The 22,811-nt window shown below is 44.4% G+C and overlaps 1 protein-coding gene across 1 annotated transcript in view; it reads left to right on the top strand.

Moving 5' to 3' along the window:
* Window positions 1-22,811, top strand: part of PDE3A (phosphodiesterase 3A) — a 344,335-nt gene that overhangs the window by 295,903 nt on the left and 25,621 nt on the right. The window contains exons 4-9 of the mRNA XM_054988597.1: window positions 1,596-1,750; window positions 4,688-4,803; window positions 5,977-6,196; window positions 13,730-13,815; window positions 14,429-14,598; window positions 20,472-20,609. Coding sequence (XP_054844572.1) covers window positions 1,596-1,750; window positions 4,688-4,803; window positions 5,977-6,196; window positions 13,730-13,815; window positions 14,429-14,598; window positions 20,472-20,609 — 885 coding nt within the window. The remainder of the gene's footprint in view (window positions 1-1,595; window positions 1,751-4,687; window positions 4,804-5,976; window positions 6,197-13,729; window positions 13,816-14,428; window positions 14,599-20,471; window positions 20,610-22,811) is intronic.

Here is a 22,811-nt window from a genome sequence, read left to right as displayed (position 1 = left end):
ATAGGGAAGAGACTTTCCCTCAGTAAGTACAATCTGCTCACTCATTTCTGTGATAGTTGCCCACTCTGTCTGAGGTCTTGGAAGCCCAGGAAGAGAATTAGAAGTTCTATCAGGACGGGGGCAGCACAGTTAATGACTGCCTGTTCTTGTTACAGAAAAGGGCCAGAGATCTATGGCCATGGGGCTGTGTGTGCATGGCCTAATCCTTTTTGAAAGCCATCACTGCTGGTGGCAACAGTAATGTCCTGTTGACGGACAGCATGGTGTAGTGGCTAGAGTGTCTGTCTAGGACCTAGCAGGATTTGAGTCCAGTAGCACCTTAGAGAGAAGAAGATTTTCAAAAAGAGAAGAAGATTTTCAAAAAGAAAGCTTCTACCCTTAAAATCGTGTGGGTCTCTAAGGTACTGGTGGACTCAGATCCTGTTGTTCCACCGCAGACCAACATGTCTACCTACCTGAGACTAGGGCTTAGGAGATCCAGATTCGAATCCCCACTTTGCTATGAACGTTTGCTGGGTGATCATGGGCCAGTCACACTGTCTCAGCCTAGCCTGCCTCACAAGGTTGTAGTGAGGATAAAATGGAGGAGGAGAACAAGGTAAACTGCTTTGGGTTCCTATTGGGGAGGAAGAAGGGAGATATATTAAGTAAATAAATAATTATGCAATAAATTCCATCGCTTCCCTTGTGGGGGGGGGGGCAATGGGGAGTGCCTTCAAGTCATAGCTGACTTATGGTGACCCCTGGTGGAGATTTCATGGCAAGAGACTAACAGAGGTGGTTTGCTATTGCCTGCCTCTGCAACCCTAGTGTTCATTGGAGGTCTCCCATCCAGTTGCTAAACAAGGTTGACCCTGCTTAACTCCTGAGATCTGATGAGATCAGGCTCATCTGGGCTATCCAGGTCAGGGCATATATGTGTGAGTACATATGAAATGGTGGTGGTGGTGGAAAGTGCTGTCAAGTTGCAGCTGACTTATTGTGACCCTATAGGGTTATCGAGGCAAGAGACTAACAGAGTTAGTTTGCTATTGCCTACTCTTGCATAGCAACCCTGGACTTTTTTGGTGGTCTCCCATCCAAGTACTAACCAAGGCCGACCCTGCCTAGCTTCCAAGATCTGACAGGATCAGGTTAGCCTGGGCCATCCGGATCAGGGCTTGTAAAGATTATTGCTATAGAAAATTTTTGTAAAAGATTGTCGAAACTTTTGAGACTGGATTGTTTGTTTCTTGTTCCCCCACCTACAAGGAGAAGCTAGCTGAGAATATTGCTCGCCATTCATAATATCATCTATCACTGACTGTCAGTAATGATTTGAGCAAGAGTCTAGTAGCATCTATAGGACTAACAAAATTTGTGGTAGGGTATGAGCTTTCATGAGTCACAGCCCACTTCTTCAGGTAATAGAAGTGAGATGTGGCTCACGAAAGCTCATACCCTACCACAAATTTTGTTTGTCTTGTGGGTGCTACTGGACTCTTGCTCTTTTCTACTGCTACAGACCGACTAACACGGCTACCCATTTTGAGTAATGATTTGAGATCATGTATGAATGATTATTGAATGGAAAATCTGTATTCCCTTCTTCCCAGCGCTTCCGGAAAAGCCTGCCACCGGGTCTTCTGCGACGAGTGTCATCCACATGGACGACCACCACCTCAGCCACCGGCTTACCAACCTTGGAGCCAGCTCCAGTGAGAAGAGACCGCAGTGCTAGCATCAAACTTCACGACACGTCACCATCTGGGTGAGTGGCCGTTGATTTTACATTTCTTTTTATTTCAATATTTATACTCACTTGTCTCCCCAAGGAGGACCCAAAGTGGCTTGCAGCAGGAAAGAATACAGTATAATCCTGGACCAGTCCTGGATTCAGTAGCTCGCTCCTCTGAAAGCTCAAGCAGTGAACCATGAGCTAAGAGCAAAAGGAACAAAAGTGCTTTGTCTTTTGCCCTTCGACTTTCACTTCTGGTTTTGGCCCAATTTCTTATCTTCTGTAAGGAGGAGAAAGCAGACATTCAGGGAGATGTTATAGGTGGCCAAGGTGTTCCTCGAAAACTTTCCCTCCCTGTTAGAGAGCCTCTGGGCATGCCCATCTTTTTATTGGATTATCTTGAGAAACCATAGAACTTGCAAACTCGCTTGGTGCGAACACAGTCCTCAGAGGTACCTTGTTGAGACTCACAGGTGCCCAAACGGACATGAAGAGGTCTGGCCAGCAAGGCAGCAGCTAATAAGTAGCTGGAATCAATTTCTTCCAGAGCAAGGTCAGCATCTAAGCAGGCTTGATTGATTGATTGATTGGATTTATTATCCGTTGTCCCCACGAATAGGCTCAGAGCAAATCACAACGTAGACAAATAAGTTTACAATAAAATCAACATTAAAAGCATAAAAACAGTTTACATAGTAAAATTTGGTGGCAAACCATACTGCTCCGCTCTAATCAAAAACATCCCCTGAGATGGGTTGGGCAGACATTAATATATTGGTGGAGAAAACTGGGGATGAGGGGTTTTTTTCCTATCCCCATCAACAAGAGACCGACTGAGCCTCAACCATATGCCTGACAGAACATCTCTATCTTGCAGGCCTGGCGGAAAGATGGTAAATTTTGCAGGGCCCTTGTTCCAACAGACAGAGGACCAAAAAGGCCCTGGCCCTGGTTGAGGCCAGGCAAGCATCCTTGGGGCCAGGGACCACCAGCAGTTGTTTGTCGGCCGAATGGCGAGAGGCAGTCTTGCAGATACGCTGTCCCAGACCGCTAAGGGCTTTATAGGTTAAGACCAGGGCTTTTTTTCAGCTGGAGTGTGGTGGAACGGAGTTCCTGAACCTCTTGAAAATGGGCTGGTGGCCCCGCCCCCTGATCTCCAGACAGAGGGGAGTTTAGATTGCCCTCCACGCCGCTTAGCAGCGTGGAGGGCAATCTAAACCCCTCTGTGTGGAAATCAGGGGGCGGGGCCACCAGCCATGTGACCATTTTCTCCTAGGGCAACCCACTGAGTTCCACCACCTCTTTTCCCAGAAAAAAAGCCCTGGTTAAGACCAAAATCTTGAACTTGATCCAGAGGTCGACTGGGAGCCAGTGCAACTGGCGCAAAACTGGTGTTATATGCGTCCTATATAGTGTAACCCTAAGGGCATGCACAGCCACATTCTGGACCAGTTGTAATTTCCAGATCATGCCCAAGGGAAGCCCTGCATAGAGCGAGGTTAGACATTGCTATGACAAAACTTAAAGCTCAGTTTATTTCCTGACTCCTAAAATGCCTTGCGCTGTCTCTGTCCATGCGGCAATAAAAGGCAGTTGCTCAAATGACCGATGATACCAGGAAACGGGTAAAAATTCTGCACAACGATGGTAAGAGAGTGTGATTAGAAAGCAATAAATAGAGTACTCAGTCATTCTCGAACATACCTTTTCAGCAATAAAAATGCAGAATGTTAACTAATTAAAAGCGTAGTCAGTCATCCTGCTTTTTAATTGATGAATCCATCAAAAGAATGGCTGCTTCACAAGAGTAACTCTGATTAAAATAATATTTTTAGTCTACAGTTTGGGAATTATTGACACCCTCTCAGTGCTTAATGGAAAGGACAGATCTCATCCCCAGATTCTCACCCCCACTCTTAATTTACATCCCCACCATTTAAAACCAATAATAAATCCCCGTTGCTTCTTTATTAACTGTTTGATTCATCCCACAGTTATGCTGTAATAATTTAGAGGAAGACAGATGTCCCTTGCAGGGCTTTGTTGTAAGAGAGTCATTTTGGTGTAGTGGTTAAGAACATGGGCCTCTAATCTGGAGAACCAGGTTTGATTCCTCACTCCTCCACTTGAAGCCAGCTGGGTGACCTTGGGCTAGTCACAGCTCTCTCAGAGCTCTCTCAGCCCCACCTTCCTCACAGGATGTTTGTTGTGGGGATAATAATGACATAGTTTATAAACCACTCTGAGTGGGCATTAAGTTGTCCTGAAGGGCGGTATTTAAATCGAATGTTATTATTATATATTATTATAAGAAGTGTGTTCCAAACCAACAGACAATGGCATTAACCATTTCCCTTCCTACAAACTGAAGGAAGTCCTGTTGTTTTGAGGGAAAGTCTGCTGCTCTGTTTACCTTTCTGTCTACCATTTACTTTTAGAATGAATTGTGTAGTTAGGAAGAAAAGGGGCATTTCTCTTTAGCAATATACAGTCGTCTATTTGGTTTTCATCCCATTAGCATTACAGCAGGTTTATCAGGGCAGTATACTGTGCCTTTCTTAGACTTTTCCGTTTCAATCAAGAAAAGACCAGGGGAGAGGACCCCTGGCATGCATGCCAAACAGTGGCTGATTCTGCACACGTTGGATAATGCACTTTCAATGCACTTTAGCTATCGTTTGGAAGTGGATTCTTTGTTTCACACTCAAAAAATTCCATTCCAAATGATCTCTAAAGAGGATTGGAAGTGCGTTATCCAACGTGTGCGGAATCAGCTAGTGTCTATAGAGCTCTTAAAGGAACTGAAACGTGTAGACCATGTCAGGCCAGGATTATCTCAACACTCTTCCTACTGAGGCTCTGTCCAGATTCTTCTCAAAGGTTCACAGCTTAGCAGCCTTTATCCCAGAGTCTCTGATGAGAGGAAAATGCATATAATTACCACTGGATGCATCTTTGCTCTGTTCACAGCTCCGAACCGTGGAACAACTCCCTCCTGATGGCCATCAGTAAAAGTAGATCTTTCTCGGCCTCCTATGCTGTATCTGCTGCCAACCATCTGAATTCAAAAAGACCAAGCCGACAAGGTGGTGAGCTCTTTGGCCTGTCGATGGGCTCTCTTCAACTAAATCTAGATCAGTAACTGTTCATTGGTCACAAATGAATCTGAAAAACACATGGGGAGACTATGCTGTACTTGTGCTTGCCCTGCTGTTTGATCATCAGGGAGGTGAACCAGGCCTCTAGTTAACCATGGGTTTTTATTAGGATTCTATGAGTCTCTCTATATGAGATGTCTCAATGCGTGATCATGAAGTGTAGGGAGATGCAATGTTATCTGAGAAGCGTAGTTTAAAAAGACAGAGCCTGCAGAGATCACTTGTCAGAGGATTTGCTAGTTCATCTTTACCTCCCAGAAGGCTCTGTCAATTTGACCTCTCCAGTCTAAAACTGTGTGGAATTGCAACCAGAGGGCAGTGAGGAATGGAAACGGGCTGGAGCTGCCTTCCAGAGCCGGGCTTGGACCTGGAGAGGTTATAATGGGCTGAAGTTTCCCTTCTGGCATTTCACAGCCCCTTCACACAGCGCCAGTGTATAGCAAAGTCTTTACCCTGCCGCCAGCTCTGTCTTTTTAAACTACCCTTCCTGGCTAACATTGCACCTCCCGACACGTGTCCTTCACGTGTCAGACGTCTCATGTAGAGGGACTCGAACTGAACAAGAGATGGAAGGCCAACAACATTGGCTTCACTAGTTGAAGACTCTCATGTGAGATGCTACGTAGATAAATAGATCTGTAGCATCCTTCCCTCAACATGGACGGCAACAGAAACTGTGCCCAAGCCATTCAATTATTACATACTTTAGGCCCAACCTAAATGCAGGATGTCTGTCCCCATTTTTTGATTTATTTTATTGCAGTTTGGGGGGGGGGAAGCTTGCAATCTGATCACAAGTCAAAGAGGAGATGCTTAGCCCTTATCCACATGGCCATTTGTACTCTGGAAATGGCTTTCCTCATGTGCTGCTTCCTTACTCTAAAGGATTCACGAACCTGCCGTCTATATCTATGGAGATATTCAAAGCAAATTTGAAATTTTCTTTAATGGCTGTGGGGACATTGCCAAGTGTCATCTTCTTCCCGCACCGCTGTTTCAGTCAGTCCCATGCACCTAGAGGGCCTCCTAATGAAATACTTCAGTACATCATCACTTTGTTCTGAAATAAACAAGAGTAACCTTTTGCTTTGCTCCCAACAGGTATCCCACCAAATATTTCACCCCTCACCTCCCCAAGCCATTCACCCATCCAGGGGACTCCAGCCAACAGTCCCACCAGCAAGACCTCAAGTGAACAGTTCCCGGAGTCAACAGTCACTGCCGCACAGCAAGCCAACAAGTCCCACAAGGTCTTAGCTGGTACCCAGAGTGCGCCCAACCTATCGGAACCTGTTGTAGCTGCTCCTGTCATTTGCAGCAGGTAGGATGCTGACTTGGCTCTTGGGTACTCATTTTACTGACCTTGGAAAGATGGAAGGCTGAGTCAACCTTGAGCCGGCTACCTGAACATGGCTGGATGCTGATTTGGCTCTTCTTGAATCTGCTGTTTGTTTCCCTATGGACTATATCCTTTCCCTCCTCCCTCTCTGTTTATTTTCCGTGCAGCACAATTGTATGAATTGGTCTGCATCCAAAAACGTCGCATGTGGGCGAGAACTTCACCTGAAGCTGAAAGATGTTATTTTTGATGTAGCGTTTCCCATTGCTAAAGAGTCAAGCTGCTCTGCAGTCTGAAAGAGGCCTTGTCATTTCAGTAATGGAAGCTGAAAGTTCAAAACAAGGAAAACAGTTCTATCTAGAGATCTGGGGCTGGATCCAGTGACTCCCTTCAGCTAACCTGGATCCTCTATCTTCTTCTACGTTTCCCCTCAATAGAGAAAACTACCTCCAGTGGAGAATAACTTTGATAGAAAAAGGCTTTCTTTGATTAAGGAAGTCTTTCCGTGGTGGAAAAAAATTGGTGGAAGGGAGTTATAGAATATATAGCTCTTTTCATGCCACATCTGTCAGTCTATGGAGTTCAAGTTACTTTGATTTCATCTCCCAAATCCCCTTGCAGCAAGAAATCCACATCTCTTGAGTCAAAGGGTCTTTATTGGAAGAGTATATATTCAAGGTACAATTGTCCATAGATAATCCAAATGCTACAGAAGCGTCTGGCTGAACACAAGGCCTTTGTTGAGAATGACGTGTTAGTGCCTTGCACAGTATATCAAACCCTCCTTTCCATCCTCCCCCCCTTATTCCCAGTTAGTATAGACACATTAGGGAATGTGAAAGTTATGGTTCCAAGGTCTCTGCGAGTCTCGTCTGAGATAAGGCTGTCTTGGGAACCACATCTGTTCCTGTGAACCTGTATACAAAATAATACTGTAAAAGTACAGCGTAACAGTAGTTAGAAAGCAATATGGCAGTACTGTGGATTGCAGACCTGACAACATCTTTGGGGCCTAGCTTTGCTGCTGTTGCTACTATTTGGAGGGTTGGACTTGTGATGATGACCATCTTGTGGCCAGATTTGTTCAATCCGCTTTTTAAAGACGCATTGAGCCATGACGTAAACCAGTGGTTTTCCAATTGCTTTATGGGCCCCCGTGGGGTTCTTTGGAAGCATATCAGGAATTCCTCAATGAGAAGATCAGGAATTGTAGATTATCTTCTCTGAAGGCTGTTCTGTCCACTACTACTCATCTTCCTTGTTTTTTGCCGCTCTGGCAACCCAAGAGACCCCACATAAAACTTGGCCAGTTCCCTAACTTGAGACTACACTCTTAAGTATCTCCCAGAATCCTCTTCAGTTTTGAAGGTGACTCAGCAGACAAGTTTGGTGTTGGAAAAGTTCCTTGAAAGTAGAAAAGTTTAAAAACATTGTTTGTTCTCTCCCCCAAAAGAGACAGAGGAAAGAATCAGTTAGCTTAGCTGATGAATGCAATATAGTATATAGTATGCAATACAGGAATCTACTCCCTGAGAAGGGAAACAAAGTAAGTAGGAAAGGAGGTGACTTGAAAGTCCAAAATCTGTGCTAGTTTGAAGTGGGAAGCCTGACTTCTCCAACTGCTTCTCATGCAGTAGGCTCCCAGCTCCTTTGTCCTTGCGTCAAGCTTTATTTATATGCAGCAGGGGTCCCGTGGCGCAGAGTGGTAAGCTGCAGTACTGCAGTCCAAGCTCTGCTCACGACCTGAGTTCGATCCTGGCTTCCGCCAGGTTCAGGTAGCCAGCTCAAGGTTGACTCAGCCTTCCATCCTTCCAAGGTCGGTAAAATGAGTACCCGTTTTCCTGGGAGTAAAGTGTAGATGACAGGGGATGGCAGTGGCAAACCACCCCATAAAAAGTCTACCAAGAAAACGCCATGATATGACGTCCCCCTATGGGTCAGTAACGACTCGGTGCTTGCTTTACCTTTTTAGGGGTCCAGTTGAGCTGTTGGGGGATGAGGTCAGAGGGCTGGAAATGTCTAGCCTTTGCAGCTGGAGATGCAACAAGAAGAGGGCTGTGGCTCAGTAGCAGAGCATCTGCTTGGCATGCAGAAGGTCCCAGGTTCAATCCACACACGCCCAGCTAAAAAAAATTAAGGAACAAGTGGTAGGGCATACCTGAGACCCCGAAGAGCTGCTGCCGGTCTGCGTAGATTATCCTGACCTTGGTGGAACAAGGTTCTGATTCAGGATGAGGCAGTTTCAGGTGCTCAAAGTTTGTTTCTCATATCACATGATAATGTTTTGTTGTATGCATGTGCATGAAGTTCTTATCATGGCTTGTTTATATGTTAACTTTGCACCATTCAGTGGTGGTAGAGGAATTCATTTCTTAATCAGTTGCTTCCTATACTGGCTCCAGTCTTCAAATAAATTGAGCTCTTTATAAGGAGAGTGAAATTTTGGGGAACTGGGAACAAGTTACGTTAGGATTAGAAGTTAACTTTTTGTGGTGGTGATGACAACCACCCCATATTTCTTTATATACTATCAGTGAAATCCTGAGCAGAGTTACTCTGGTCCAGGTTTAGGATTTCACTGTACAGCATCTTTTAACAAAACAGTGTTAACAGTAAAGATTAGGCTTTGTGGTAGCAATAACTTGAAAATATGTTCATCCTGCTTTATAAAAGGCAAGCCGTATTGGCAATGACTCACTTTTTATCCTAGTGCACCTGCATAGGAGCACCGGGATAAAAACTGAGTTGTCGGCAACACGGCCTCCGGAGGGCACTGCCACAGTAAGAAGCCAGGCAAGGTGGCCCATCCCTCTGCAAGGCACTGCCACAATGGGAAGGCCAGGTGAGGTGGCCCATCCTTCCAGAGGCTGCTGCTGTGGCAGGACAGCCAGGTGCAGCGACGCATCCCTCCGGAGGCCGCTGCCACAGTGGGATGGCCAGGCACGGTGCCACATCCTTCCAGGTCCAAACAGGCCCAATTCAGTCTGAATCTGGCCGCTGTGGAGCAGAGGAGTGCTGCTAGAGCAGTGCAATGAGTACGGGAGTGCTCCTGCACTCCTCAGCAGCCCAATTTTGGCCTGTTTGAGGCTGAATCAGGCCTGTTTGTGGCCAAAATCGGCCTGCTGTAGAGTGCAGGAGCACTCGAGGGCCCATTGCACCACTCTGGCAGCATTCCTGCACTCCCTTTTCTCAAGCCCATTTTTTTTTAAAAACAGACTCTGTTGCTAGTTAATCATAAGTATAATTTTATATCATAATGATTTGAAAATATTACCATTAAAGTACAAAACTCAAAGGCTACAAAGTAAGTTTGGCTTGTGAATCTTAGAGCCCAAGAAAATGTGTCAGTGCCTGCCCTAAGTGATGGGCAATCTTGCTGCAACCTCCATGAGAAGCTACAGTAGATTGTGGAGTTTTGTAGCAGGAATGATTCTCCAGAATCACCTGGTTCTTATGGTCACGTTCCGGGCTGTGGTATCTTTCTCCAGTTGCCACTTTGGCTGAGCAAGGAATTGCATCGAATAGGTGTAGAATTCAGTACTTTTGTTCTGAAAAGAGAGGTACTGGTCCTCATGAGGTTTGCCTCATTGGCAGCCCAAGTCCACTGGCCAAAAGTGGTGCCGGTACTGTAGAAGGAGGTGCCAGTACTGTACATTGCACATACCTCCAGGGGAGAAAAAAGCCCCGGTAGGACTAATAGATCTTCTGGTCAAAGCTCCACAGTTCCTTGCAGCAAATTGCCGAGTCCCTACATCTCTCTGTTTTTTGCCTTCCTCTGGGCATAGCTAAATACAAAAGGGCAACACTGTGTGGTGAATAGAATACGTGAACAGTAACCCACAACCGAAGGGTCTACGGGCCAACAATTTACAATTAATTATACAGTATCGCTTTTGTAGCACAAAAGTGCCAAGTGCTTTTATATTTTGCAATTCACACACCACAAAAATGCACAAACCAAATTGCACACGCTCCCCCAAAGTTCGCAGTCCCAAGCCAGTCTCTCAGTTGAAGGGATTACTTTACTTCTCTTGTCTGCGGTGGTCCCTGACGAACAACGAGAGACTGTCTTGGGACTGCGAACTTTGGGGGAGCTTGTGCAATTTGGTTTGTGCATTTTTGTGGTGTGTGAATTGCAAAATATAAAAGCACTTGACACTTTTGTGCTACAAAAGCGATACTGTATAATTAATTGTAAATTGTTGGTCCGTAGACCCTTCTGTTGTGGGTTATTGTTCACGTATTCCTCTGGGCATAGAGCAGAGGTCTCTGGGGGAGGTGATGGGGAGAGATAGCTGTGAATTTCCTGCATTGTTCAGGTGGGTTGAACTAGATGATTCTTGGGGGGTCCCTTCGAGCTCTGTTTTTGTGTTTTTCCTTTAGATGTGCCGTTTTTCCTAGAGAATTCAATGGTGGTTGCCATAAGTTTCACCTGCATCGTGTAGAGATGTCTTCCAATACATTGAAACGTGGGCAGATAATTTCTGTGGCAGCAGACTCTCAATATATAATAATCTGTATTTTGCAGAAGCTGAAAAAACAAGGATGTGGGTGGCAATTCTCGCAGAATGTTGTTGTAGAATAATAGAGAGATATTTCAGGGGCTTAGAATTGTTTTGGGGAATTGCACAGTCCTCTTGGGCAGCTAACATCTTGAAGCGATTTCTCCAAAGTTACTTGGTTGAAATGAAATGCGATGAATAGAGTCTGTCAATTCCGATCCAGATACTTATGCAGTTTTCCCAAATGATTTATGTCGTGTTCTTTTAACACACATAATTTAGTAGCAAAATCTCGAGAACTAACAGGTTAAATATGTGTAATGTGCAAAAAACAATATGCATGGACAAACTCTAACCAGCTGTTTAGTACTATCCATATCTGCTGATCAGAACAGAGTGTTTCACAGCAGATTAGAGCTCTTACGGAAAACTTAGGACCTATTTCCCATTTACTTAAAGAAAGCACACATTTCCTCATGTGTCACAGAAAGCCAAGAACTGCCTAATCCCATATAAACCTACCTGACCGTTATGGTCATCTTCAGAAACCCTGATCTGGGCGCCCTTGCCATCTTAGGCTACAAACACGGAAAAGGGCCTTCTTGGTAATGGCACCAAAATTATGGAACTCTCTCCGCAAGGAAACTCATCTGTATGAGTCTCTGCCATTGTCTTCTACCCCTTGTTCCTAAGCTTATTTGTTTATGTATTTATATGAGCTTTATTTGTTTTATATGTTCATATGAGGTTTTGATCTTGTTTTAATGTTTGTTATTGTTCACCGCCTTGGGGAGCCCTAAGTTGGGTGGAAAGATGGCTTTAAAGTGTAGGTAGGTAGGTAGGTAGGTAGGTAGGAAGGAAGGAAGGAAGGAAGGAAGGAAAAGAATGTGCACCATGACTCCTGTTGCAGTCATCTTATATAGCATGCTTTTTTTGCATGTTAAATATGTAGCATATGACACTGCCCTATACAATATCTTTACCTGGTGCCTGTTTTGCACCAGGTAAACACATTTAGTTTCTACCCCCCTCTGCAAAGTATTTGTAGAACAGAGATGTGACTGTACTTACTATTTTTGGCTTGGTTCACCTGCGCCGGGCCCGTCAGGTTCTGCCCATCCCCAAGCTTTCCCCAGCCAAACTCATCTTTCTGTTTTGTCCTATATTTTGATTTCTCGGAACTAGAGTCATGGCAACCAATCCAAAAGAACAAAAGTGTTCCGAGAAAAAAGCCTGCTTGGTCTCTCTTTAAAAGCTCAGTGGCAAGAGGTGGCATTTGTTTAATAGGCAGCACTCATATTTGCATCCAGGCTTTGAGTTTTGTTTTGTTTTTTTATTTCAACAAGGGATGATTGTCCGTGGTGGTCGCATGGGATTATGGAAGGCTGCTTTAATGCGATTTGCCCTAATCAAACCGCCAGTGTCTATACCATGGCATGCCTCTTTCTATTATGTTAATACTCATTGGAAACCTAGTTCAGAATGGTGACAATTTAAGCCACGCCTCGCACCTATGGGCTTTATTTAGAAAACCCAGATAAGTTTAAAACGATGGAGAGCTGGCAGCAACAAGACTCTTTAATTTTTTAAAAAAAGGCTTGAGGGGTGCCATTTCCAAGCACAGCAGATTTTCCTCGAGCTTTGTCCTGAATCCACCCACAGATCTCCAAATATTTCCAGTTCCCTGTATCTTAGGCCCAAATACAATGAGATTCAGAAGGTCTGTAAATTGAATTTCTCATGGATCTTCTATTTAAATGTTAAAAGGAGCCATGATTAACAAGAGGGAAGATACAAATTGGGTTATGAGCCCGCTTTTGGGGAGGGTGCCATAGAAGTCTAAAATGATGATGGTGATGATGATGACAATGATGACGACGACGACGATGATACTGGGGAAGGCAGTTAATCCTTTCCCAGCCCTGCATTGTTTTCCTGATAATCACTTAAGTAGGCCTCTTGGGAGACATGTAACCTCTGATAAGCATGTCGCTGCCCAGACCTGGATAGCCCAGGAAAGCCTGATCTCATCAGATCTCAGAAGCTAAGCAGGGTCAGCTTTGGTTAGTAATTAGATGGGAGACCTCCAATGAAGACCAGGGTTGCAGAGACAGACAATGGCAAACCACCTCTGTTTGTTTCTTGCCATGAAAACCCTGCCAGGGGTCACCATAAGTCAGCTATGACTTGAAGACACTCTCCACTAGAGAGGGGCACAAACCAAAATACGAACCAAAGTTTATCATGAATCAGGCCGGTTTGTGGTTCGCAAACAAGCTGTTTGTCAGAGCCCATTTCTGATGAACCACCAAGAACTTTAGGGTGGTTCATTTGGTTCATCTTTTGGTTCGTCACTGCAGACAGCCTGGTGCCAATCAATCAATTTCCTAGGCAATGGGGGTTGTGCTTTCTGCGGACCTTCTGTTGATCCAGAAGTGACCTTCTGCTGCCCCAGAAGTGGTGATTTTGCTGGCCCAAAAGTGACGTTTTCAAGAACCAAGCAAACTGGTTCGTGAACTACAGACTAACACGGCTAACTCCTCTGGATCTATGTTCCTTCTGTGAACACCATCTTGGAGACTGGGAAAATGGCACAGGGGAAATGCTAAACCTCCTCTTTCAGTCCTGCAGTCTCAAACCACAACTGCATTTAGCTGTTAAAAGTGTGGATTGTCTGGGCCCTGCATCATTTCACCCTGAGGCTGGGTTCACACATGCATGTTTGCCATGGCTGTTGAACCTTCAGATGGTGACTCCCATGTGTGAATGAGCTACTGCAGCTATTACTGCAGATAGACTTCCCATCATCTCAAATGCCATGCATCCAGCAACCAGTCCTCAAGTATACATTGGTCAAATAATATGCTTGCATGTGTGAATCAGCCCTTAGGTGAGATGAATATGTCAATAAATAGTTTCCCTGGCATTGTACAATTGGAGCTACCTTCAAGCAACCGGCTGGTTGACACATCTTCTAATTTATACAATCTCTGTCGTTTGATCCACGCTGCAGCTGCGGCAGGCCATATAACCAAATAGATCCAGGCGAAGGAATGTTGGAAAGAAGTGATGGAACGACGCACCCCCTGAACAGAACAGGTAAACTGGAAGCGTTTAGTGATAAAATGAAAAGTGTTCTGTTTCGACAACCTAAAGCACCCTTAGATTGCATTTGGTTCCATTCAGAATGACTGTAGTTGCATGATGGCTGTACAAGGATTGCCAAAGAAGAAAGGAAAAGCAAAAAAAAAAAGTCTAAGGTTTTCTTCAGTACGTCATGTTAAAAATAGCCGTATGTGATTCTGAAGGTTTACAGCCTCCTTCGAACTTCACTACCTTTTCAGGTTGCTTTTGCTCTCATAGGGTTAAGAACAGGAAAACTCACAGGTGCGTGTGGATGACTCCAGAGCCTACCAGAACAGGCCACTATGGGCCAAGCTACAAGTGACAAATGACACTTGCCTGGCAAGTGGACAGACTCACATGTATTCCTCCCTGTTCACTTGCCATTCATTTGCGCTCCACTTGAGCAAGTGGAGAGCAAGTGGAGCGCAAGTGAACAGGGAGGAATACACGTGAGTCTGTCCACTTGCCAGGCAAGTGTCATTCGTCACTTGTAGCTTGGCCCCGAGTCATGGAGGAAGCCACTCTCCTTTTTTTGTTACCACCCAGACCTAACAGCCTGTAACAATCTGTTGACCTTATGTTTCAGATGATCTGGCACAAGCCACCTCCGACTATGAAACAAACAACAGCGACAGCAGCGACATAGTACAGAACGATGACGAGACAGATTGCCCCAAGGAGCAGGTACGGACGGGGCCCGTGTGCAGGACGTATCCTCCGGACACAATCCTATTGCATCCCTTGTTGCCGCCTGAGGTAGTAGTCTGTTCATGTCCTGTCTCTTGTTGATGGGTTTGAGAAATGGACAAACAATCGCATATTTGCAAATATAAATTCTTCTCTTGTCCTATAGTTGAGGAGTAGAGCATATACTTTATGGCATACTTTTCATTTAGTCATTATTTATTATTGATTCATTTAGGAAATGTATATGTTGTCCCTCCAGAGACCTGCTCGAGGTGGCTTACTTATAATTATTTCTCTCCATTGTTTCAACTGGTCTTAAGTCCATGAAGTAGCTAACAAATTCAAATGGATTGTAAAAGTTAAAACCTATAAAAATGCAAGCAAATCTGCAGCCAATCAAATGCAAAAAAATAGCTAATCAATCTAACGGTGCAGGAAAAGCCCTTTCTTAAATATGACAGGAATATTTGTTGAATTCATGGAATATAACAATGGTTATTAGGTGGCTTGAAAATATGACAGCTAAAACCTAGTTTGAGTCGGTATAGACCACAGCAGCTATGCAAAGCACGAAAGAGCAAATAAAACTGTCTGGATGGAACATAAACTGGTTAAAAGCTGTCTGGAACAAACTGGTCTTTGTCTGGTGCTGGAAAATGTTAAGCAGAGGCACTAGGCAAGGGAAAAGGAGGAGGGTAAAAGGAGGATGAGGGGGCAGGCACCAAAAAGGCCCTTTTCCATATGGGCAGCCCACCTCTTTTCTGAAGGCATGTGGATAGAATGGAGCCCATAATAATGAACTCAATGTCTGGACAGGATTATATGGCAGTTATACAGGAGTTAGGTGTCCTTTAGGCTGCTTTCACACACTTCGGATAATACACTTTCAGTGTATTTCAATGCACTTTAGCAGTTGTTTGTAACTGGATTTCCACACAGGAAAGTCCAGTTGCAGACAGTTACAGAAGTGCATTGAAAGTGTATTATCCAACGTGTGTGAAAACAGCCTTCCGGTATTCTGTTCCTAAGCCAAACGGGTCTATAGGATAAAACCAGCGCTTTGAACTAGAGATGGGCAGGAACCTGAATACGAACCCAAAAAACCCACGAACTAGCCCAGTTCATGGTTCGCAAACCAGTGATTCGTGGAAGCTCGTTTCCACGAACTTCCACAAATTGGTCTACTGGATCGTTTGGTTCATATTAAAGGGAAGTTTAAATGGCCATTTCCCCCGGGGCAGGTGGCAGGGGGGAATCCTAAGAAGCCAGAAAGGGGCATTTAAACCCCAAGAACTACGAACTGGTTCTGGAGCTTTCCGCAGTTCGTGGGAGTTCCTGGTTCATAGAAACTCACGAACCACATGGTTCAGTTTTTTTGTGGTTCGTGCCCATGTCTACTTTGAACAGGGACTGGAAACAACAGGCATCCAGCGTAGATCTTGAAGAACCAGTGTTATGTAGTCCCCTCTAGTTTATTCTTGCAACTGCATTCTGGACTCATTAACGTTTCCTATGGGGAGATAATGCCAACCTACCTTAAAGGGTTGTTGTAGGAATCGTCGAGGAAGGAATTGAGTGAAGCACTTTGAAGCTCAAACATATTAGATATATGCCTGCTTTTTAAGTCATTGCTACAATTATCCTCCCACGCCTCACTGTACTCGATTTAGAATCAAATTCACCTCGGAGCCAGTGGGAATTGTGTTGCAGCTGGCGATTTCTGATCAGTGTGCCATTGCCCAGATACATAAATCATAAGCAGCACAGCCCATAACATCAAACACACCAAGTGAACCAAGAGAAACAGAAATGGGTTGTTGAGAATTATTGCTCAACACAGTGCAGATGTGGCCTAAATTAAGCTCTTCAATCCAAATTTAGCTCCTTAACTAATAGCCCTCTTGGTCACAGTGGGGGTACAAGAGTCCAAGCTGATGACTCAGGGGAAAACCCTGGCTGCCAGAGCCCCGCCCTCTGAACCATTCAAGCTTCACCTCAGTTTGAGTTGAGTTGAGTTAAGCAATACAACATTTTAAAACAACCACTTTCTAGTGCTACTTTTTGTCATTTCTACCTAAGAAAGATCTTTATGCTATCTGGAGATCTACCTTCTGTTTAAACCTCCTATGCCTTGAGAGGAATAATAAATAGTTATTCTTACTTTGTGTGGAGTTTTGCCTTCTGGTTTTGGTTTGTTTTTGATTTTTAAGGTGGCGTTAGAAGGGAAATGAGGCCCCAACTGAAGTGAATGGGAATATAAATACGAGTTGCACACCAAAGGGATTTGGGGTCTAAATGACCCCAACCTGGCTAAAAAGCTTGATTGTTAAAACATTGATTTGATATTTAAGACAAGAATGATGACTGTCCACGTTTTTTTTTTTAAACTCAGACCATCCAGAGGCTATAAGTAGTGCAATCCTAAGAGTGACTCCAGTCTATACCCATTGAAGTTAGTGGGCTTAGACTTGAGTAACTCTGTTTAGGATTGCACTGAAGGTGTAAGAAGATTGCAAAAGTACAATAAATGAGTCTCTGAGAGCTAGATTAACCCTGGAAGCTATTACAGACGCCAGATATCTTCCCTGCACAGCAAAACCTATGTATTGTTTAAAAACAGTTCTTTTTAATACAGTTCATATTTTGCATTATATTTGCATGACATTTTCAACTGCCTTTCATTTAAAAAAATGACTTACAGCAAAATCCTAAGCAGAGTTACTCCAGTCTAAGCCCATTAAAGTCAATGAGCTTAGACTGGAGTAACTCTGCGCAGGATAAGGTATGAGCTTTTGTGAGCCCCTTCTTCAGATACCTGAAGAAGGGTATCTGAAGAAGTGAGCTGTGGCTCACGAAAGCTCCTACCCTACCACAAATTTTGTTAGTCTTATAGGTGCTACTGGACTCTTGTTCTTTTCTGCTGCTACAGACAGACAAACACCACTACGCATCTTGATTTATCTGCTTAGGATTTCACTGTAAATTGATATCCATTTGGCCCAGCTATCAGATTAGTAAAGTGTTTTTTTCAATAACATTTAGGAACATCTTCCTCCATCCTGTTAGATCAGCAATCTGGCTTGCCAGTGGTGGCCGTATTCCTTTGGGCTAGACTACTGCTTTGGAGTCAGACACTGATATCTAAGAGCAGATAATAGGAGAACATGCAAAGATCAGGCAGGCCAGAGACTGGTGGTAGAGAACATAAGAACATAAGAGAAGCCATGTTGGATCAGGCCAATGGCCCATCCAGTCCAACACTCTGTGTCACACAGTGGCCAAAAAAAACAGGTGTTATCAGGAGGTCTGCCAGTGGGGAAGGGACACTAGAAGCCCTCCCACTGATTGCCCCCCCCCCAAACACCAAGAATACAGAGTATCACTGCCCTAAACAGAGAGTTCTATCTATACCTTATGGCTAATAGCCACTGATGGACCTCTGCTCCATATGTTTATCCAATCCCCTCTTGAAGCTGTTTATGCTTGAAGCTGCCACCACCTCCTGTGGCAGTGAATTCCATGTGTTAATCACTCTTTGGGTGAAGAAGTACTTTCTTTTATCTGTTCTAACCCTACTGCTCAGCAATTTCATTGAGTGCCCACAAATTCTTGTCTTGTGAGAAAGGGAGAAAAATACCTCTTTCTCTACCTTCTCTATCCCATGCATAATCTTTTAAACCTCTATCATGTCGTCATTTCTCCAAGCTAAAGAGCCCCAGGTGCTTTAACCTTTCTTCATAGAGGAAGTGTCTCATCCCTTTAATCATTCTAGTTGCCCCTTTTCTGCACTTTTCCCAGTGCTATAAGAGAGAGAATCTCTTAGCAAAACTGCCCAGACTATTCAGAGACAGCAGGCTGGGGAGATTTCTGTTAGTCAGCCATTACCAGATTGGCCTCTGGGTAACTTTCCAGGCCTGGAGATGTTTGAGTTGGGCTCCAAGCTAGCTCTGTAGTGTGGCAAGGTGAAATCAGGGCTCATTTTGAGGGGGAACACACAGGAACACAGTTCCGGCATTTCCCTAAAGAGGTCACATGTCAGGTGGCCCCGCCCACCTGACTCTCAGCCATTTTGGGCCCGTTTCAGCCTGGATTGGGGCCGAAACAGCCCAGATCAGGCCTCTGACAGGTGGTGGATCACTCTCCCACTCAGCAGCAGCCCGATCCTGACTTTTTGGGGCCCCTTCTCGGCCATTTTCAGCCCCTTTTTGCAATTTTGGGCCCAATTTTGGCCCTGAAAGGCCAGGATTGGGTCCAAAACAGCCAGGACAGGTGATGTCAGGGGGGTGGCATAGACAAATCAGTTATGCTAATGACACACTTCCGGCGATGGCAAGGGGTGTGGCATATGCTAATGAGTTATGCTAATGAGTTCCTCCAGCTCTTTTTGTACGAAATGACCCCTGGGTGAGGTGATGCTCTCAGGCATCAGATTTGTGGAGGGGGGAACAGCCTCTGAAGTGATAACTTTCCCACAAAATATAAATACAATCAATGTCCATCAATAGCTATATTAACAAGTATTCAAAGTGCAAAGTGCATACAGTGTAATAAATAGTTATAAATAGTTCGTACAATAATTATGCGTCCAATAAATACAGTCCCTATAAACTCATCGCTTCTTAAAGGGACATGAGCAATAAATAGTACAATCCACGCAAGCTTGTTTTTGCATTCTTTCTTGTTCTGTAGCTGCTCAGCGTTTTCTCCCAGGGAAGCCTCTTTGTATTTGTGCAAGAAAACTCGTGCATGCACAGTAAGGCTTGCCAAGTTCTTGAGAAGTGAGAGGTCAGGGAACCTTTCTGGGCAAGCACTCCTTGTTGTGCTGTGTTTTGGGGAAGGAGTTTTACCTGTTCTGTGCGGAGGGATCGGGCAGCACCCACTGGTTGGTCTGGTGGTTCAGAGACCAGAGCCGGTAGCTGGTAATGCAACGAATGTCTGTTGCAAAGGGGAAGCCGTATTGCCCAAACTGAAGTCCAGTGGCACCTTTAAAGGAGTCTCATTTCTGCTTACACGGGGGAATTGGAAGATGAATGACAGAACTCACACCGTTCTTGCCTACCTCAGCTCCCTTCACCCAGTAATCTTCTCACAAGAAGAATTCTCACTATGATTTTTCCGTTGGTGAGGAAGTAAGGTGTGACTCATGAAAGCACGTGTTTTTGTTCGTTTTTTAATTTTATTTTATTAAAGCAAACGACAAGCAAAGGTTCACACTGAGAGACAAAAACAAACAAACAAACAAGAACATAGAGGGAGACGTACCATTTAAACATTTTACAGATTTTTTTTTCTTATTACTTAATAACTCATCCGTAATACCCATATCTTAACTAAACATAAAACTTCGACTTTACTGCGAAGATATCTGCATTTTTCCCAGTTGCTTCAGCCTATCATTTGTTGCCAACCTTATAACCCTAATTTTCAAATCCACAGATCATTAATTCTGACTTCTGTTTTATATACAGAAAGTCCATGAAAGGTTTCCAGATCTTCACAAAATTTGCTGTTCTTTTATCCCTCAGCAGTTCCATTAATTTTGCCATTTCCGCAATCTCCAACATCTTTATTAGCCAATCATCTACTGCTGGCAATTTATTCGATTTCTAATATTGTGCATAAATTATTCGAGCAGTCGTGAAAGCACATGTTGAAGTAAATATTGTTCACCTTTAAGCCGCTGCTGGGCTTCTGTTTTAATGTACATCTAACCTAAACGGCCTTGCCTTCAGATGGTTGTTCATTTATTGTTCCCATTTAGAGAAAACTTAGGCACATCTTGTGTGGAAACCGTCTTCCCCACCCCTCCCTGGCCCGATACTGGAACATACAAAAATCTTCTCAAAATAATGAAATTTGGGGCTGAGGTGGTGGCCGTAGGGCATACATTTGGAGAGATCTCGGTGGCCAATGGGAATATCTCTTGTTGGTTCTTGATGCAGGAGAAGTCTCTTCTTGCCCCCGAGCCTCTTGTAATGGACAACTTGGACTCCCTTATGGAACAGCTCAACAATTGGAATTTTCCAATCTTTGACTTGGTAGACAAGATAGGCAAGAAGTGTGGCCGGATCCTCAGTCAGGTAAGCAAGTGTGTGTGTTGTAGGCTTGCATGTGGAGCCCCATGTTCTGTAAAGTGCATGTGTTGCTATTTGTGGGTATGCGAGGACGGTGACGAAGAGCCCCTTGTGTGCACTGGTACAATCTGTGGAGCACCAATGCCATCCCCATGTGTGATCAGAGAATTCTTACTTCTCCTATAGTGTACACTTAGGGCCAAAAGTGACGAATGACACAGGTTGGACACTTGTCAGCTTCCCTCAAGTTTGATGGGAAATGTAGGCATCCTGGTCTTGCAGCGTAGCTCTCCTACTGCTGTCCAACGGACTTTTCAACTGTCACTTGTCCAACATTCCACCAAGCTGCCTACATTTCCCATCAAAACTTGAGGGAAGCTGACAAGTGTCCAACCTGTGTCAGGCGTCACTTGTAGTTTGGCCCTTAGACTCTTCCCTTCCCACACCCAGTGGAAATCCCCAGTAAGGAGCCATAGATGCTTTCCTTACAGAGGGAAGGCAGCTGCTTGAACAGCATTGATAGCATTTCTAGGAGAGCCAGTGTGGGGTAATTAGTGTATCAGGTTAGGATCTGGGAGAGTTGGGTCTGACCCCATGGAAGCTTACTGGGTTAGGGTTGGACTGTCGGCTTGCAAAGGAAGTGTTGCATGAATTTCCACAATGACATAGACAAGTTGGACAGCATTTATTGTATTAATAAACGGCCCAGGAAGAACTTGCAAAACGGGCTCTGAGTTCCAAGCTAGCAAGCTCATAGGCCACGAAGGATTCTTTGGGGTGTCACACTAACATCTCCAAATGGATAGGTCCACAAATGAACCTGTAAGAGAAAAAACAAGCATTTAATGAATTGGACTTTATTTATTCTACTGGACTTACCTGGATGCGACCTGTGGTCATCTGGCAACCTGACCCTGTTAAAGAAAAAAAGAAAAAAAGAATTAGCCAACTAAGACATGGAATGTTGATATTGTATTGCTATTGTATTTATAATTGCATTAGATATTTATGTATTAGTAATTACTGTTTATATAATTATTGAGCACTAGCACTTTAAGCAGATAAATTTGCACTATTTGTATTTGCTTCCGGTGGATTATTTCCTTGTTGAGTTGCACACAGGGCTTTTTTTCTGGGAAAAGAGGTGGCGGAACTCTGGACCACACAATGATGTCACTTTGGATAAGCTGGAACAAGGGAAGTTTTTAAAAGTTTAAATCGCCCTAGGCAAAAATAGTCACATGGCCGGTGGCCCCACCCCCTGATCTCCAGACAGAGGGGAGTTTAGATTGCCCTCCGCGCCACTCAGTGGCACGGAGGGCAATCTAAACTCCCCTCTGTCTGGAGATCAGGGGGTGGGGCCACCGGCCATGTGACCATTTTCAAGAGGTTCCGGAACTCCGTTCCACCGTGTTCCTGCTGAAAAAAAGCCCTGGTTGCACATATAAATGTTGTCAGCTCTACATGACGAAGTCTACATTTACCAATATGTATCAGTCCAGCATGTCCAACAGATGAGGGGAGGGCATCCACCACTTTCCCCCTGAGAGTGATCTCCAGTATTGATCTATGATCTCGATATTGATCTATGCATATCAATCTTTAACCCTATTTCAGGCATGCACTCTAACATATTTAAAGAGTGGGCCTTTGAACCGGGTTTGTAAAGTCCCCCCCCCCCCATACACACGCTATTAAAAAATCTTTTGTTCCTCTTTATTGAAACTTGAAAACATAGGCTGAATCCACACACCCGCGGAGCATCCCGGCGTTGCGCTAAATGTTTGCTAAACACCCGAAAGTGTTTTTAGTGAACATTTAGCGCAACGCCGGGACGCTCCGCAGGTATGTGGATTCAGCCTTAGTTAGCAAACTGTGGCTTCTAGCCACAGTTGCAAGCTATGATTTAGAGCTACTTTAGTTAGAAAACCAACCAATGCAGACATAGTGCCAGCCGTGGTTATCTGCAACATGATAAAAAAAGTGGAGTTTGCATTCCAGGAAGGAAGGAAGGACTCCTAACCTTTGTTTCAGCAGCATTATCTGCACCAGACCCGAATGTGTGCCACCAAACCATGTTTTATATAACCAGGGCATCCGTTGAATGAATGGCCATGCTTTCCAACATGAAATGTATATAACATCTCGTGGAGCAGAACAAAGGACATCTAACAATTCTTTGCTTTCTGTGATTGGAATGATCTTGCA

The sequence above is a fragment of the Eublepharis macularius genome, chromosome 9 (genome assembly GCF_028583425.1).
Source record: "Eublepharis macularius isolate TG4126 chromosome 9, MPM_Emac_v1.0, whole genome shotgun sequence".
NCBI classification, from domain to species: domain Eukaryota; kingdom Metazoa; phylum Chordata; class Lepidosauria; order Squamata; family Eublepharidae; genus Eublepharis; species Eublepharis macularius.
This window is presented reverse-complemented; position numbering and strand designations above follow the sequence as displayed.